Source organism: Callionymus lyra, chromosome 18 (genome assembly GCF_982586985.1).
Source record: "Callionymus lyra chromosome 18, fCalLyr1.hap1.1, whole genome shotgun sequence".
NCBI classification, from domain to species: Eukaryota; Metazoa; Chordata; class Actinopteri; order Syngnathiformes; family Callionymidae; genus Callionymus; species Callionymus lyra.
This window is the reverse complement of record NC_141835.1, coordinates 5,192,398-5,206,643: the sequence shown is the minus strand read 5'-3', so window position 1 is coordinate 5,206,643 and position 14,246 is coordinate 5,192,398. Positions and strand designations below refer to the sequence as shown.

The 14,246-nt window shown below is 38.8% G+C and overlaps 3 protein-coding genes across 5 annotated transcripts in view; 2 read left to right on the top strand and 1 right to left on the bottom strand.

The window, feature by feature from the left end:
* Positions 1-7,046, top strand: part of tecpr2 (tectonin beta-propeller repeat containing 2) — a 29,421-nt gene extending 22,375 nt beyond the window's left edge. For 2 of the 3 annotated variants that reach the window (XM_087780195.1, XM_087780196.1), the window contains exons 23-26: positions 4,151-4,299; positions 4,365-4,506; positions 4,565-4,714; positions 6,573-7,046. In XM_087780195.1, the coding sequence (XP_087636321.1) occupies positions 4,151-4,299; positions 4,365-4,506; positions 4,565-4,714; positions 6,573-6,730 (599 nt within the window). In that variant the 3' untranslated portion in view covers positions 6,731-7,046. The remainder of the gene's footprint in view (positions 1-4,150; positions 4,300-4,364; positions 4,507-4,564; positions 4,715-6,572) is intronic. The other variant, XM_087780197.1, reaches the window with a different exon arrangement.
* Positions 7,047-7,071: 25 nt separating this feature from the next.
* On the bottom strand, positions 7,072-8,123 carry ankrd9 (ankyrin repeat domain 9). Its single transcript, XM_087780204.1, has one exon. The coding sequence runs from the start codon at positions 7,973-7,975 to the stop codon at positions 7,121-7,123; it is 855 nt and encodes a 284-aa protein (XP_087636330.1). The 5' UTR covers positions 7,976-8,123; the 3' UTR covers positions 7,072-7,120.
* A 2,621-nt stretch (positions 8,124-10,744) lies between these two features.
* The window catches only part of rcor1 (REST corepressor 1), an 8,084-nt gene continuing 4,582 nt past the window's right edge, over positions 10,745-14,246 (top strand). Inside the window, exons 1-6 of the mRNA XM_087780203.1 lie at positions 10,745-11,150; positions 11,226-11,285; positions 12,422-12,502; positions 12,581-12,633; positions 13,800-13,961; positions 14,035-14,153. Of these exons, the coding sequence (XP_087636329.1) occupies positions 10,964-11,150; positions 11,226-11,285; positions 12,422-12,502; positions 12,581-12,633; positions 13,800-13,961; positions 14,035-14,153 (662 nt within the window). The 5' untranslated portion in view covers positions 10,745-10,963. The remainder of the gene's footprint in view (positions 11,151-11,225; positions 11,286-12,421; positions 12,503-12,580; positions 12,634-13,799; positions 13,962-14,034; positions 14,154-14,246) is intronic.

Below are 14,246 nucleotides of genomic sequence, written 5' to 3'. Positions count from 1 at the left end.
CTTGACTCTGATGTTGTGATAGTGTAGTAACAAGTATATATGTGTAGTATTGTCCAGTACTTGACTCTGGTGTTGTGATAGTGTAGTAACAAGTATATATGTGTAGTATTGTCCAGTACTTGACTCTGGTGTTGTGATAGTGTAGTAACAAGTATATATGTGTAGTATTGTCCAGTACTTCACTCTGATGTTGTGATAGTGTAGTAACAAGTATATATGTGTAGTATTGTCCAGTACTTGACTCTGGTGTTGTAGTATTTACAGACCACATGACTCTTGATGAAGTCGTAACTGCTTTCATTAGTTTTTAAACCAAAATATGTCCAAACATCAGCTTTAAAAGATGCTGGACTCACTGTATCCTCTCGTCCTCAGTCATAGCCAGGAACTCGTAGGATTCCATTGTTCCTTTAGCTGCTGAGGATTTAATGCCTGCTGCCATCTAGAGGCTGGAAGTTTAATTACAACACAAAAACGTCGTGAATATTTGCAAAATGAAATTGTTATTTAACATGCGCTTTCAAAATATAAACCACATAAGAACTATGATGAAAAAATATATATATAATTTGAAAGAAAAACTTTTTTTTCAAAAACATAAATACAGATCTGTCGAAAATGAATATAGTAAGTAAGTAAGTAATATTTATTTATATAGCGCTTTAAAGCGTATCATTAAAAAAAAAATCCAATGTGATATTTAAGTGTACTGACATGTTGGTACACCCCAGGTTAAAAACAGCCCATAATAAAAGCAGGTATGAAGCTTGAAAACCTCAACCAAGTGATTTACAACATTTTTCTGATTGAATGAATTACGCTGTAATTACTCGTGTCCCAGCAGTGAGATTAGATAAGAGAGATAAACACTTGTGAGTGTGTGTGTGTGTGTGTGTGTTCACCAGCTTTTCTTAAAAAGGCCTGCGAGTGGACAAACACAGCTGTGGGTCTCACTCCCACTGACATGTTGTGTAACAGCGGTCACTATCTGAGGCGAGTGTCCGTGCGTCAGACTGTAACCGGACTCGAGGGGGCACTTCTGTTTTTAGTCGCTGACCCCCGCTATCAGGGAGCACATGACGGGGTGTTGAGTGTGTGGACGTGAACCGTTTCAGCAACTTTTGCCGGACAGGTCGGCTCGAGTGACATACGTGACCAGGATTCCCCCGAACACGCTCCGCGTCCACGGATAAAAACAAGTGTGTGTTGTGTAACGCAGGAGTTTTTAAGGTCAAATCGTCCTTGAGTTTTCTTATAAACTACCTTCGGCTGCAGTGTAGCGTTCGTAGTAAATCTACGAGTAGAATAAACTGTTTGCTGTAGTTTAATTAATGTTGACCACTAGTTGATGCCTTATCTTGAGTGACATTTCTTCTTGATGACATCATAAAACAAGCTTCCACTCGTCTTATCGACGTTTGCTTATATCGAGGGGAGCCGAGGTCAAACTGAGATTCTGCACAAACACACGATAAGATAAAGAGTGTAAGAAAACTGAAAATACATTGAATTGTGACGCAATAACACAGCCTTGTGTTTATTATTATTTTGTAATACGTTTCAATCCTGTTACTACACATACATGTTCGAGTTTCACGTGTAGATATGAGAGTATTTGAGGAAACTATTTATTGCAGAGCCATGTTGAAAGCTAACATCCACTCCTGGCTAACTTAAGAGCTAATATCTATTTAGGGGTTCCTGTTACCACCTAAGATATAGTCCAGGCTAATGTTGGAAAGCTTATTTCCAGTTCAGGCTAGCAGGAGAAAGCTAATATCTTGTTTAAGCTAACAGAGGAAAACCAATATTTAGTTAAAGCTTATTTATTTCAACCTGTTGTTTGAAAGCAAATTCCCAATTTGGGCTAACAGAGTAAAGCTAATACCTAGTTTAAGCTTATTTCACCAGGCTAATGTTGGAAAACTAATATTTTATTTTGCTTTACAGGAGATAGCTACTATCTTGTTTAAGCTAATATGAGAAAGCTAATATCCAGTTTAGGCTAACAGGTAGAAGCTAATATCTAGGTTAAGTTTATTTTGTTCAAGCTAATGTTTGAAGGCTAATATCCAGTTCAAGTTAGAATAAGACAGCTAATATCTAATTTAATCTATTTTTTTCAAGCTTATATTGAAATGCTAATATTCAGTTTAAGCTAATAGGAGAAAGCTAATATCTAGTTTAGGCTAACAGGATGAAGCTAATATCTATGTTTAGTTTATTTTATTCAAGCTAATGTTGTAAAGCTAATATCCAGTTCAAGTTAGCATTAGAAAGCTAATATCTGGTTTAATCTTATTTGTTCAAGCTAATGTTTGAAAGCTAATATCCAGTTTGGGCTAACAGGGTAGAGCTAATATCCAGTTTGGGCTAACAGGGTAAAGCTAATATCTAGTTTAGGCTAACAAGATGAAGCTAATATCTAGTTTAATCTAATTTGTTCAAGCTAATGTTGGAAAGCTAATATCAAGTTTGGGCTAACAGGGTAAAGCTAATATCGAGTTTTGGCTAACAACATGAAGCTGATATCTAGTTTAGGCTAACAACATGAAGCTAATATATAGTTTAGTCTAATTTGTTCAAGCTAATGTTGAAAAGCTAATATCCAGTTCAGGCTAACAGGATGATGCTAATATCTAGTTTAAGCTTTTTTCGTTTAAGCTAAAGTTGAAAAGCTAAAGCTAACTACAACTATATAACGGGATCTTTGAAGAGTTAACAATATAAACTAGATGTTAGCATCCAGGCTAGTTTTTGAATGCATTTAAAGCTAGTCAAGACGTCAAGCTATTGTTGTGAATCAAATCAGAAACAAACTGCATCTACATGGCGTTGAACTTTAAAAGCGACGACAGCTGAAGGCGACTTCACGATGATGAAGTGCTGCAGGTCAGTGGGTCTGTAGGTCCACAGGCTCTCAAAACAGAAACGTTGTCACTTGATTCTGCTTCCAGTCCACCTTGTCCACATGACCTGTCCGTGACAATCGTGTGTCACCGCGAGTCACCGCCGTGATTTGTGTGAAGGTGTGGAACATACCTGTGCGATCAGCAGGTTTACTGGAACCGTCCTGGACTTACAATAAACCCGAGCGAGTCGTTGTTTGACGCAGGCGTGTCTTCAGGATTCAAGGTTATATAAATAAGATTAACTTTCTGAAGATTATCATGTTTTTCTGATGTGTCACTTCTATAGCTGAAGTCAAAGTAAACCTTGGATTGTTTTGTTTGTCGGCATCCGAGGAGGTCATGTTGGTTTTCTTTTAAACACCAGAGTCTTCGTGACACACAGCAGTTCCTCCGGTCGCTCTCTGGCCTCCAGGACTTCCTTCTCTGGAGGTCTGAGTCATGGAGACACTTGTGTACTTTTTATATTCATTAAAAAAGCAATACAATGGTATCTTTGTGAACTTACTTCCTAAAACTCTAAACTTTTTGGACTCTAATTAAAAAAAAACGTCTTCTAAAGTTTTTGTTTTACTTCGAGACCAAACAAAAAGTACAAAACTGTTTTCACATTTAAACAAAAAAAACGTCAAATATTTATTATTAAAAAAACAACACAATAATATTTTGTCTTCGTCAAAAAACAACGACAATTTTTACTTTATTTAAAAAAAAAAAAAACATCTTTGAAACCGTTTTCCCCAAAATAAATAAAGTTCATGTAGTTAATATTCATATCATTCAACACAATAATATTTTGTCTTTGTCCAAAAACAACGACAATTTTTACTTTATTTAAAAAAAAACACCCGTTTTCCCCAAAATAAATAAGTTCAAAAGTTTTTTCACTTCAATAAAAAACAAAAAGTTCTGTTTTTACATAAAAAAAACAATTGTTTTTTTTACTTCAATAAAAAAAATACTTTTTACTCATTTTCAAGTCATTAAAAACTTTTTTCTACTCAATAGAAAATTCCAATCTTTTTTTCACTTCAATAAAAATAAAACACTTTAAAAACGTTTTTTAATTGAAACATTTTTTTTCTACTCAATAAAATAAAAATGTCTCCAAAACCTTTTTCATTTCAATCAAAAGATAAAAGGATTTTTCAAAAATACGCTTCTATTTAAGCAGCTTTTGTTTGATTAATAACGAAACCAAATGACCTCCAGTCTGAGCTGAAGTTCCTCTGGTTCTGCAGGGAACGTGCGTCTGGTGAGCGTCAGCTGCGGAAGCCAGAACGTCTGGGCCGTGGACAGTCGGGGCGTCGTCTACTTCCGGGTGGGAACTCAACCGCTGAACCCCAACATGATGCTGCCGGCGTGGATCCAGATCGAACCTCCAGTCCTGGTAAAAGAACCGATCGAACCTCCTGGAAAAAAAACCATCCACCGAAAACGATGTTGTCTCCGCAGCCCGTGGGGGTCCAGCTGCTCTCCATCCACACCAGTCCCGACGACGGTCTCCTCTGGGCTCTGGACAACCGGGGGAGCGTGTTCGTCCGGACGGGGCTGAGCGACGAGATGCCGGTGGGAACCAACTGGGATCTGGTGCCGGGTATGTGGTTCGAAAAGATGTCGGAACGCGTCGCGCTGAAGGTCTGTTCCCGGGTCAGGATTGGTGGTGACCCAGCTGGTGCTGAGCTGCCGCACGGTCTGGGTCCGCTGTGTCAACGGGGACCTGGCGAGACGGTACGGGGTCTCGGAGCGGAACCCGGCGGGAGATTATTGGAAGAAGATCCCTGGCAACGCTCACTGGCTAACAGGTGAGAGAACCTCAGGTGGATCCGTGTCGTCAGAATATTGGATCTTTGGATGGTTTCAAGGTTTTTTATTGAGATGTTGTTGTTTTCTTTCACTGATTTTTAACCATTTTATTGTTATTTTTAAATAATTTAATTAATTAATTCAGTCATGGAGACACTTGTGTACTTTTTTATATTCATTAAAAAAGCAATACTATTGTATCTTTGTGAACTTACTTCCTAAAACTCTAAACTTTTTGGACTCTAATTAAAAAAAAACTTCTTCTAAAGTTTATTTTTACTTGGAGACCAAACAAAAAGTACAAAACTGTTTTCACATTTAAACAAAAAGACTTAAAATATTTATTATTCATATTTTTTTTAAAAAACAACACAATAATATTTTGTCTTCGTCAAAAAACAACTACAATTTTTACTTTATTTAAAAAAAAAATAAAAACATCTTTGTAATCGTTTTCCCCAAAATAAATAAAGTTTTTTCACTTCAATAAAATACAAAAAGTTCTGTTTTTACATTAAAACACAAACAATTATTTTTTCACTTCAATAAAAAAATACTTTTTACTCGATTTCAATTCGTTAAAAACTTCTTTTTTTAATTCCAATCATTTTTTCACTTCAAAAAACAAAAATAATTCAAAACCTTTTTCACTTTGAAACAAAAGGATCAAAACAAATGTTTTTTTTTTCACTTCAATAAAAATAAAAAAAATACCAAACTGTTTTCACATTTAAACAAAAATAACTTCAAATATTTAATATTCATATCATTCAACACAATAATATTTTGTCTTTGTCCAAAAACAACAACAATTTTTACTTTATTTAAAAAAAAATCGTTTTCCCCAAAATAAATAAGTTCAAAAGTTTTTTCACTTCAATAAAAAACAAAAAGTTCTATTTTTACATAACAAATATTTTAACATTTTAAACCATTTTATTGTTATTTTTAAATAATTTAATTAATTAATTAATTAAATAATTTAATTTATGCAAAGAACAGTTGAATTTGTTTTTATAGAACAATTGAATTTGTAAATTGAATTTTTTTTTAAACGATTGAATTAAACACAAACAAAAGTTTTACACATAGAGTTTAATATTCGAATTCCATTAATTCAAAAATAAACGTTATAAATTTCAATTTTTCTTCTTTTCATTTCAACGTAAAACAACTTTCAGCCAATCATGCGACGGGGAGACGATCACGTGACGACGTGGAAACACACATCAAGTTACTCTATTATTCATTTAAAAAGCTACAAAATAATATTATATTGTCTTTAAAATATGTATTTTTAGTATATTTAAGGAGAAAATAGAAAATCAAACTAAATATTCAATCATGTGGATTTTTTTTTTTTACTTTATTAACCATTTTTCTTTTGGGCTACGAACTGAAAAAGATGGAATTTAGACAAATTTACTTTGAATTATTGGAATTAAATCATCAAACTTTGTGAAAAATTATTCATTTTGGAAATATCCTACTTATTTATATTTATATTTTTCAAATATATTTATTTAAAAAAAAATGTTAATGAGTAATTGCAACGTTTAAATAACCCCTTTGTGTTATCTCTGGGTCAAGGTGACCCGGGGCCCCGAAAACAAATGTGTTTGTGGTATCCCTTGTGTGTATGTGTGTGTGTGAACGGGTCACCTTGACCCAGAGATAACACGAGGGTTAAAGATATAAATAAAAAACAATTAAATGCCTGAAAACACTGATACACGTCCATAGTTCTGGTCGCGAAGATTGGATCATATTCTGTCTTTTATCCATAAAATATTTGATCAGGTTCTAGTGTCCGTGTTGGTTCCGGTCATACGATCCTCATGAACGTGTCTCCATCAGTGACCCCGGACGACGAGCTGTGGGCCGTGGACCCGACCGGGGGTTTGTCCCGGAGGCTGACGAAGCTCCTCCCACAGTTCGCTCGTGGACACGCCCCCTGCGGTGCGGCTCTGGTACCGGGCCAGGACGACGTGGAGGACGAGTGGGAGCTCATCTGAGACCCCCTGACCCCCCCGCCCCCCATCATTCCATGTACAGATCACGGTCCCGAAGGACAGTGTTGAACTGTTGACGTTTGACTTTTGTTTTCTATGAAGGCACTTTATTTTTCAGGGTCGTCGAGGGAAGAGTTTTTAACGGCTGTAACTTTGCACTAAATCAGAGGAATTTTCACCGTATTTGAGCTTCAAACTAACTGAAGAATCTTCTTCTCCTGGACCTTCAGGAGACGTTCCCGTGTTATGATCCTATAGTTTTGAGTTAGCTGCTAACGAACCACTCATTGTGTTTGGATTAAACATCTGTGAACACGGAGAGGAACTTTCTTCACATCTTTATTTAATCAACAATATTTACATTCATTTATTTACATCCCAGCTGCTCTGAGGTCATGTGTGTCTCCAGGGCGACAGCGGCGTCTGCCAGCTCTGCAGGGTCAGGAAGGCGGGCAGGTGTGAGATCTGACTCGGGACCTCCTGGGCCAAAGTTCTGAGCGACTGGAGCAGGAGCGACGGCGGCGCCAGACCCAGCAGCCAGTTGAAGACCTCGCTGCCCAGGACCTCCTGCCAGTGGCGGCTGTCGTCCCTCAGCAGACCCGGCGCCTCAGGCTTGGGCAGGAACAGCAGCAGGAAGTCCAGGCACCGCACCGCGTCCTGCCGCTCCGCCGCTCGCGTCTCGTCGATGCGCCGCAGCGCCGCGTCCACGGCGTGCGGGCGCGCGCCGTGCGCGAGCAGCAGGCGCAGACAGTCCGGGCGCGACAGCTCCACCGCCAGCTGCACCGCGCGCTTCTCCGCGTCCGCCACGTGCGCGCACCCGCCGCTGCTGTCGATGTAGTCCCGCGGCAGGCTGGCCTCGGCGCCGCGCAGCGCGTCCACGATCATGGCGAGGATGGCCACGCGGTTGTAGCGCACCGCCACGTTCAGGTGCGGCGCGCCGCTGCTGCGGCAGCGGCAGAAGCTGCAGCGCGGCGCCGTGAGCGCGCTCGCCGCGTACCTGTCGAGCAGGTGACGCGCGTAGTCGCGGTGGTCGTGCACGAGGGCGTACAGGAGCGCCTCGGAGGGCGAGAAGGCGCGCGGGTGTCCGTCGTCCCAGCAGAACACCTCCATGGTGCGCGTGTCCTCCAGCAGCCACACCGGGAGCCGCTCGCGCACCGCGCGGTAGAAGTCGAAGGCGGTGCGCTCGCACTGCCGCTGCGACGGCGACGAGGACAGGATCCGGTCCCGCGAGGGCACGAGCCACGGCATGAGTCCGCAGGTGGAGGTGAGGAGGACCGGCAGAATCGGTGAATCAAACCCCGGTCCTCCCCGCGCGCCGCGCTTAAATAGTCCTGGACACCAAAACAGAACCACCCCCCCCCCCTCACACACACACACACACACCCCGCGTGTGGGCGTTTGTTGTGGTGTCAGATCAGGTGTCACATCAGGTGTCACATCAGGTGTCACACATAGCGAACATAGCGCCCTTTAACTCCCGCATAGTAGATACCAGATATTTACATAACTGACCGGAGCCACTGACCACTGCTGATAACGTGGCGGGGAATTTGTTTCTGTCCCTCGTGGGCTTTGTGTCGTGACGTCAGCTGACACGGTGTGGCGTTTTTTTTTTTTTGTGACAGATCACGTGACTGCGTCGTCACTGCTGATAGTTTCGATATCCGTGAATAGAAAGTATAAAGGTACTCAGTGAGCGCAGACCCCCGCCGAGCTCATCGTTATCAGAGTTGATATTATTCTATTTAAAAAATGATACTTTTAAAGGAATTCTCCCAGAAGATCAATAAAGTTCTATCAATATATAGGTCAATACTCGCTGACAGCAGATCATGCGAACGATGTTCTTCTCATTTTAATGTTTATTTTAATTTAAAGGAAAAACGTAAAACCTATAGGCGAGGAAAATAAATTCATAATTTAACTTAACTTTAGGTGGAAAAAAAAAGTTTAAACCATTAATTAATGACCTTCATGGAGTTTGAATAACTTACATTTTCAGACTATTACAAAGACCCTGTTTTTTTGTTTTTTAATTGAAAGACAAATAAGTGCCATCATTAAAATCAAGCTGGCGAACTTTTACAAAAATGAAAATGTGTTCTTTATAGTAATAAAATAGTGTCTGATCTGCCTTTATATACCAAAATAATTATATTTTTTAAAGCAAGAAAAAGAAACCAAGTTTTTTTAAACGTTGCCTACTTGTTTTAATCGTGTTACGTGACAATATTCTTTGTCCACTTATTACTTATTACTTCAAAACGAAACACAATAGTTCTTGGAAGGTGCAGCAGCAACAATGAATAACTTATCAATGAATCATATATTTGATTAAATCGTTTCATTTTCAATTCTTAATAAAGACAAGAACATTTATAAAGAACGAAACTCTCGTTTAAACGACTTTGCTGCCATCTGGTGGTCAGAAACTAGAACTGACTGCGGAACATTTTCATGACGTCAACGAGACTTTTTTTTAAACAATACCTTTGTTACTGTAATACAGTTCTATAACTGAGTACAATATACTGGTACGAATATATAAATAAATAATTAGCAGTAATTAAGCAATTCATTGCACTTTTATTTCCACTGTGATAAAGAGACAAAGTGATTTAAAGTCATTAATTCAACAATAAAACTCAAAGTTCTTATTGTTGTGTTTCTAGTTTTATATACAAGTCACTTTGATTGAACATGAAAGTTGTATTTCAGTGAAGATCAGCCAGACGTAAATAATGGAGGAGCTACTTCCTGCTTTTGTTTTGGAGCGTCTGAAGTTTATTATTACAAATTCACATTTGTTTGTTTTGCTTTTTTGGGGGACAATTGTTAGAATCCTTGAAGAGTTTCGTCGTATCTTATATTTCATTTAATATCAAAACGTTACCACGAGATAATATATATATTTTTATAATTCAATTGAATAATTAGTCAAGTTAAATGTCGATTTATTCTTTTGTTTTTAATATTGTCACAATGAACTAAATAATAACAATCTAATCATAAAGTATTTGCACTACTTCAACAACATTTTTTATATTGAATATAAAAGGATACGAATGAAAGAATATTGTATTTAGAAATGTTATTCTCTGATTATTTGAAATATAATGTGAAACTCCTGCTTCCATTTTGAAGTAGTTCAAATTTTTAAATTCAATTATTTAATAGTACTTTTACAGCGAGGTCTTCAACCGATTACACAGGGGGCCAAATTGTATGAGGCAGAAATTTGTTGGGGCCACATATTACAAGTGCGGTTAAAATATTACAAAACAAGTTATTAAACGTTTACTTAATTAGAATTATAACTTATAGATAATAACTTATTATTAATCCAACGTCGATTGACCTACAATCGAAATCACGGGATGACTTTATCTAAACTAGTAAAAAAAAAAAGACTAGAAAATGAAAGTGAAAACGATTATATACAGAAAATAATAGATTGATAACGTTAAACAAAGTAATGAGGAAAAATGTAATAGATAATTGAGGAAAAGCGTTACAATTATACGTCGGAAAATTTTAAATTAAACACAAAGTGGAAAAACGTTTAATAAAGGTTTACTTATTTAGAATTATAACTAATAGATAATAACGTATTATTAATCCAACGTTTAATGACGGGAAGACTCGCACTAAACCAGTAAAAAAAAATACTAGAAAATGAAAGTGAAAACGATAATAAATATAATTTAAAGAGATGGACGACTAGAAAACAAAGTAATGAGGAAAAATATAATAGATAAATAAAGGAAAAACGTTACAATTATACGGTGGAAAATATTAAACGAAACACAAAGTGGAAAAACAGTCAATAAAGGATGTTTTATGTATAATGAATGTGTTTAAACTTTATATGTAAAAATGTAACGTGGCTTTAAAAAAACACATTTAATAAAGATGCTCATCAGATAAGAATCTAGCGATAAGTAAATAATTCAAAGTTAATATTTATTTAACTTTATCATCTTGGATCTCGTCATCTGGTTCATTCAGGCTCAGTCCGGTTTTTCCAGCTCAGACCTCCAGCGAGAGCTTGGGCTTCAGTCGCCGGAACTTCCGGGGACGTTTGGAGCTCTTCTTCTTCTTCTTCTTCTTCTTCTTCGAGGAACTCCAGCTAACTTTAGCTTAGCCACCAGCTAACTCTAGCGTAGCCACCAGCTAACGTTAGCTTAGCCACCAGCTAGTCTCTCCGCAGCCGCTCCGCTGCACCTCGACGCCGTGATGCCGGTGATGTTAGACCGAACCTCGGAGGGTCCCGGAGGGAAGCGGCGGGGCAGAGCCCCCGCGGGCACCAGCGGCCACGGAGCCGCGACCATCATGGGCGCCAACAGCGTGTCCGGGGATGGAACCAGCAACAACAGCTGCTGGGAAGAAGGAAGTTCGGGCTCCAGCAGCGACGATGAGAGAGGTTCGGTTCCGATCCTTCCCCGGGACGCCAGGACTCCGAACTTTGTTGATACTTTTACGACCTTCTTGTGTGTAGGTGGAGGAGGGATGAGGGTCGGTACGCAGTACCAGGCAGCGGTTCCGGACTTTGACCCGGGTGAGTGTGATGGACGCGGCAGCTAGTTTGGTGGAGCGTTAGCATCAGTGTCAGCAGAACATCCTGCTGAGATCTTTGTTTACTGTCAGCGCCGCCGTTTAAACTTGTTTTCTTCTCTGAGCCGAGGATCCATCACTGTTGGGTCTCATGGTACTGTGATGATGTCGTCACTAGTTTTTAGTTGTTTATGTTTGTATCCAGTTTTTATTGTATTTATCCTCTATTTTTCAAAGTGAGCCTCTTTAAAATGTAAGTAAGTAATTTGTATTTATAGATAGCTTTTCCAGACCAGGGTCACAAAGCGCTTAAACAATCAAAACAATATTCAATAAAGTATATATTTTAAAGATCAAGATAAAACTGATAACACAACAAGAGTTCCAGAAAATCAAGGGAAAGCCTGAACAAATAAAAGTGTCTTGAGATGTTTCTTGAAGGAGTCAGTAGATCATCAAACACAGATGTTTCTTGAAGGAGTCAGTAGATCATCAAACACAGATGTTTCTTGAAGGAGTCAGTAGATCATCAAACACAGATGTTTCTTGAAGGAGTCAGTAGATCATCAAACACAGATGTTTCTTGAAGGAGTCAGTAGATCATCAAACACAGAGATGTTTCTTGAAGGAGTCAGTAGATCATCAAACACAGATGTTTCTTGAAGGAGTCAGTAGATCATCAAACACAGAGATCGTTCCAAAGCTTAGGAGCAACAGTCTGGAAGGATTTCTCTCCTCTGGTCCTGAACCGTGTGCGTGGAACCGTCAGTAGATTCTGATCCACAGACCTCAGAGCCCGAGCTGGGGTGTAAGTCTGGATCAGAATCTACTGATGGAAGGTCTGACCATGAATAGATCTGAAAGTAAGAACCAGAATTTTTTTAAATTGATCCTGAAAGAAACTGACAGCCAGTGAAGAGTTTTAAGGATCGGAGAAATGTGAGTTCTTCTACTAGAGCGACTCAGAATTCTGAATCTCTTCAAGAATGAAACAAAGAGCTACAACATAAACACAAAGCATCATAGACGAGGTTGATAAGATTCGTGTGATACAGAACAAACTTAAAGAAAACAGTCTGAAGTTCAACTAATGTGTTGATTTTCTTTGGCTAAGAAGCGAATCTAACATTTGTTCATCAGAAGTGGCGAAGGCGACTCAAGCGTCCGAAAACCTCGGCATGTTGGTTTGGATCCCCAGCAACACGTTGAACCAGGCTCAGCGTAAGAACCTTTCGTTTGTTTTGAATCACGTTTTGAAAATTAGGGGAAAAAGTGTAACGTGTTATTTTTGTGTTTCAGTGGACGAGTACATCGCCATCGCCAAAGAGAAACACGGTTACAACATGGAGCAGGTAGCGTGTGTTTCTGCTCAATAAATGTGCATGAAAACATGAACAAAAACTACACCCATAATTGTGTTTACTTTAAGTCTGTCTTATTCCAGATTATATAATTTATCACATGATTTCACATCATCGATGAAATCAACTCTATCTTGCATGAACGACTAATAATGTCATTTAAACTCTGAATGGGTTCTATAGCCAGGATGACGAGTCGATTGATGAGATCACGAAGATCTCTCTGCCAGACTCTGACATCAATGCATCTTGATGCTGTTTCTTGAATCGACTGGAAGCCAAATTACAAGACATGCATGTTTTTAATCATCTGATCATCTGAAGATTGAACTTCCTGTATTCGATTTATTGTTTAAATCAACAGCTGTAAGTGAATTAAATCACTTCAGGCTCCGCATTATAACGACATTATGACGACAATTATGACAACATTATAACGACATTATGACGACTGCTCTGAGCGTCAAGTGATGAAGCAAAAATAATAATTAATTTAAAATCATGTTTTCTTGTTACATTACAGGCGATAAACAACATTATGTTTCTATTAAAAAGCTTGATGTCATGAAAAAAAAGTCTTTCAAACATAAAAAAAAAAACCCAATTAATAAAGTTGGAATAAACGGATAAAATGATAATAAAAATGCAAAACAAGGAAATAATCAATAAGAAAAGTAATTAAACAAATGGTGTCATTTTATATGTATTTATTATACTAATAAACTATTAAGGAATGATGGGAAGCATGTATTTGTCATTTATAAAAGTACTTTATATCATCAGTACAAGTTTAAAAAGTTCAATGTTTTGTAAAGAACTTGAACTGGTCGTGGAAATGGATGATCATCACAGTGTTGAAGTGCAGTCGAAAATAATCAATGACTTGAATATTGTTAAAAATGTTGTTTAGTGTTTAATCTCGATGGTTAATTTGGATCTTGTGAACTGCGGGAATTTAGGATTAAATGTTTGCTGTTTATCTACTTTTTTCAAAAACTGGTTTGAATAAGTTTTCTTTGGAAGATGTCAAATTAAACGTGTCAGTGTTGATTTTATTTAATCACATCGTCTACGGTTCAAACCCTCGATGAGCCTTCAGTTGTGAGACGCTTCCACGTCAACCTGCGACGGTTCCTGACGCCGCTCTTGTGTTCCAGGCCCTCGGGATGCTCTTCTGGCACAATCACAACATCGAGAAGTCTCTGGCCGACCTGCCCAACTTCACGCCGTTCCCCGACGAGTGGACGGTGGAGGACCGGGTTCTGTTCGAACAGGCCTTCAGCTGCCACGGGAAGAGCTTCCGTCGCATCCAACAAATGGTTCGTTTTCCCCCCCGACGCTCCGGAAGATGAAACGATGCGGTCGGACTCACAGATGTTCGACTTTTTCCAGCTGCCCGATAAATCCACGTCCAGCCTCGTACGCTTTTACTACTCCTGGAAGAAGAGTCGGAGTAAAACCAGCCTCATGGACCGACAGACCCGCAGACACAAGAGGAGTCGAGACGACAGGTGAGACTTTACTGCGTCTCCAGCGTAGCTGTGCCTTAAACTTAGTGTTTTTAGTGCGTCTCAGTTCTTAGTATGTAAATGTAGTTTTCTGTA

What these genes read in the sequence shown, in the direction of transcription:
- ankrd9 (XM_087780204.1), bottom strand. Translation starts at nt 7,975, where the DNA reads ATGCCGTGGCTCGTGCCCTCGCGGGACCGGATCCTGTCCTCGTCGCCG.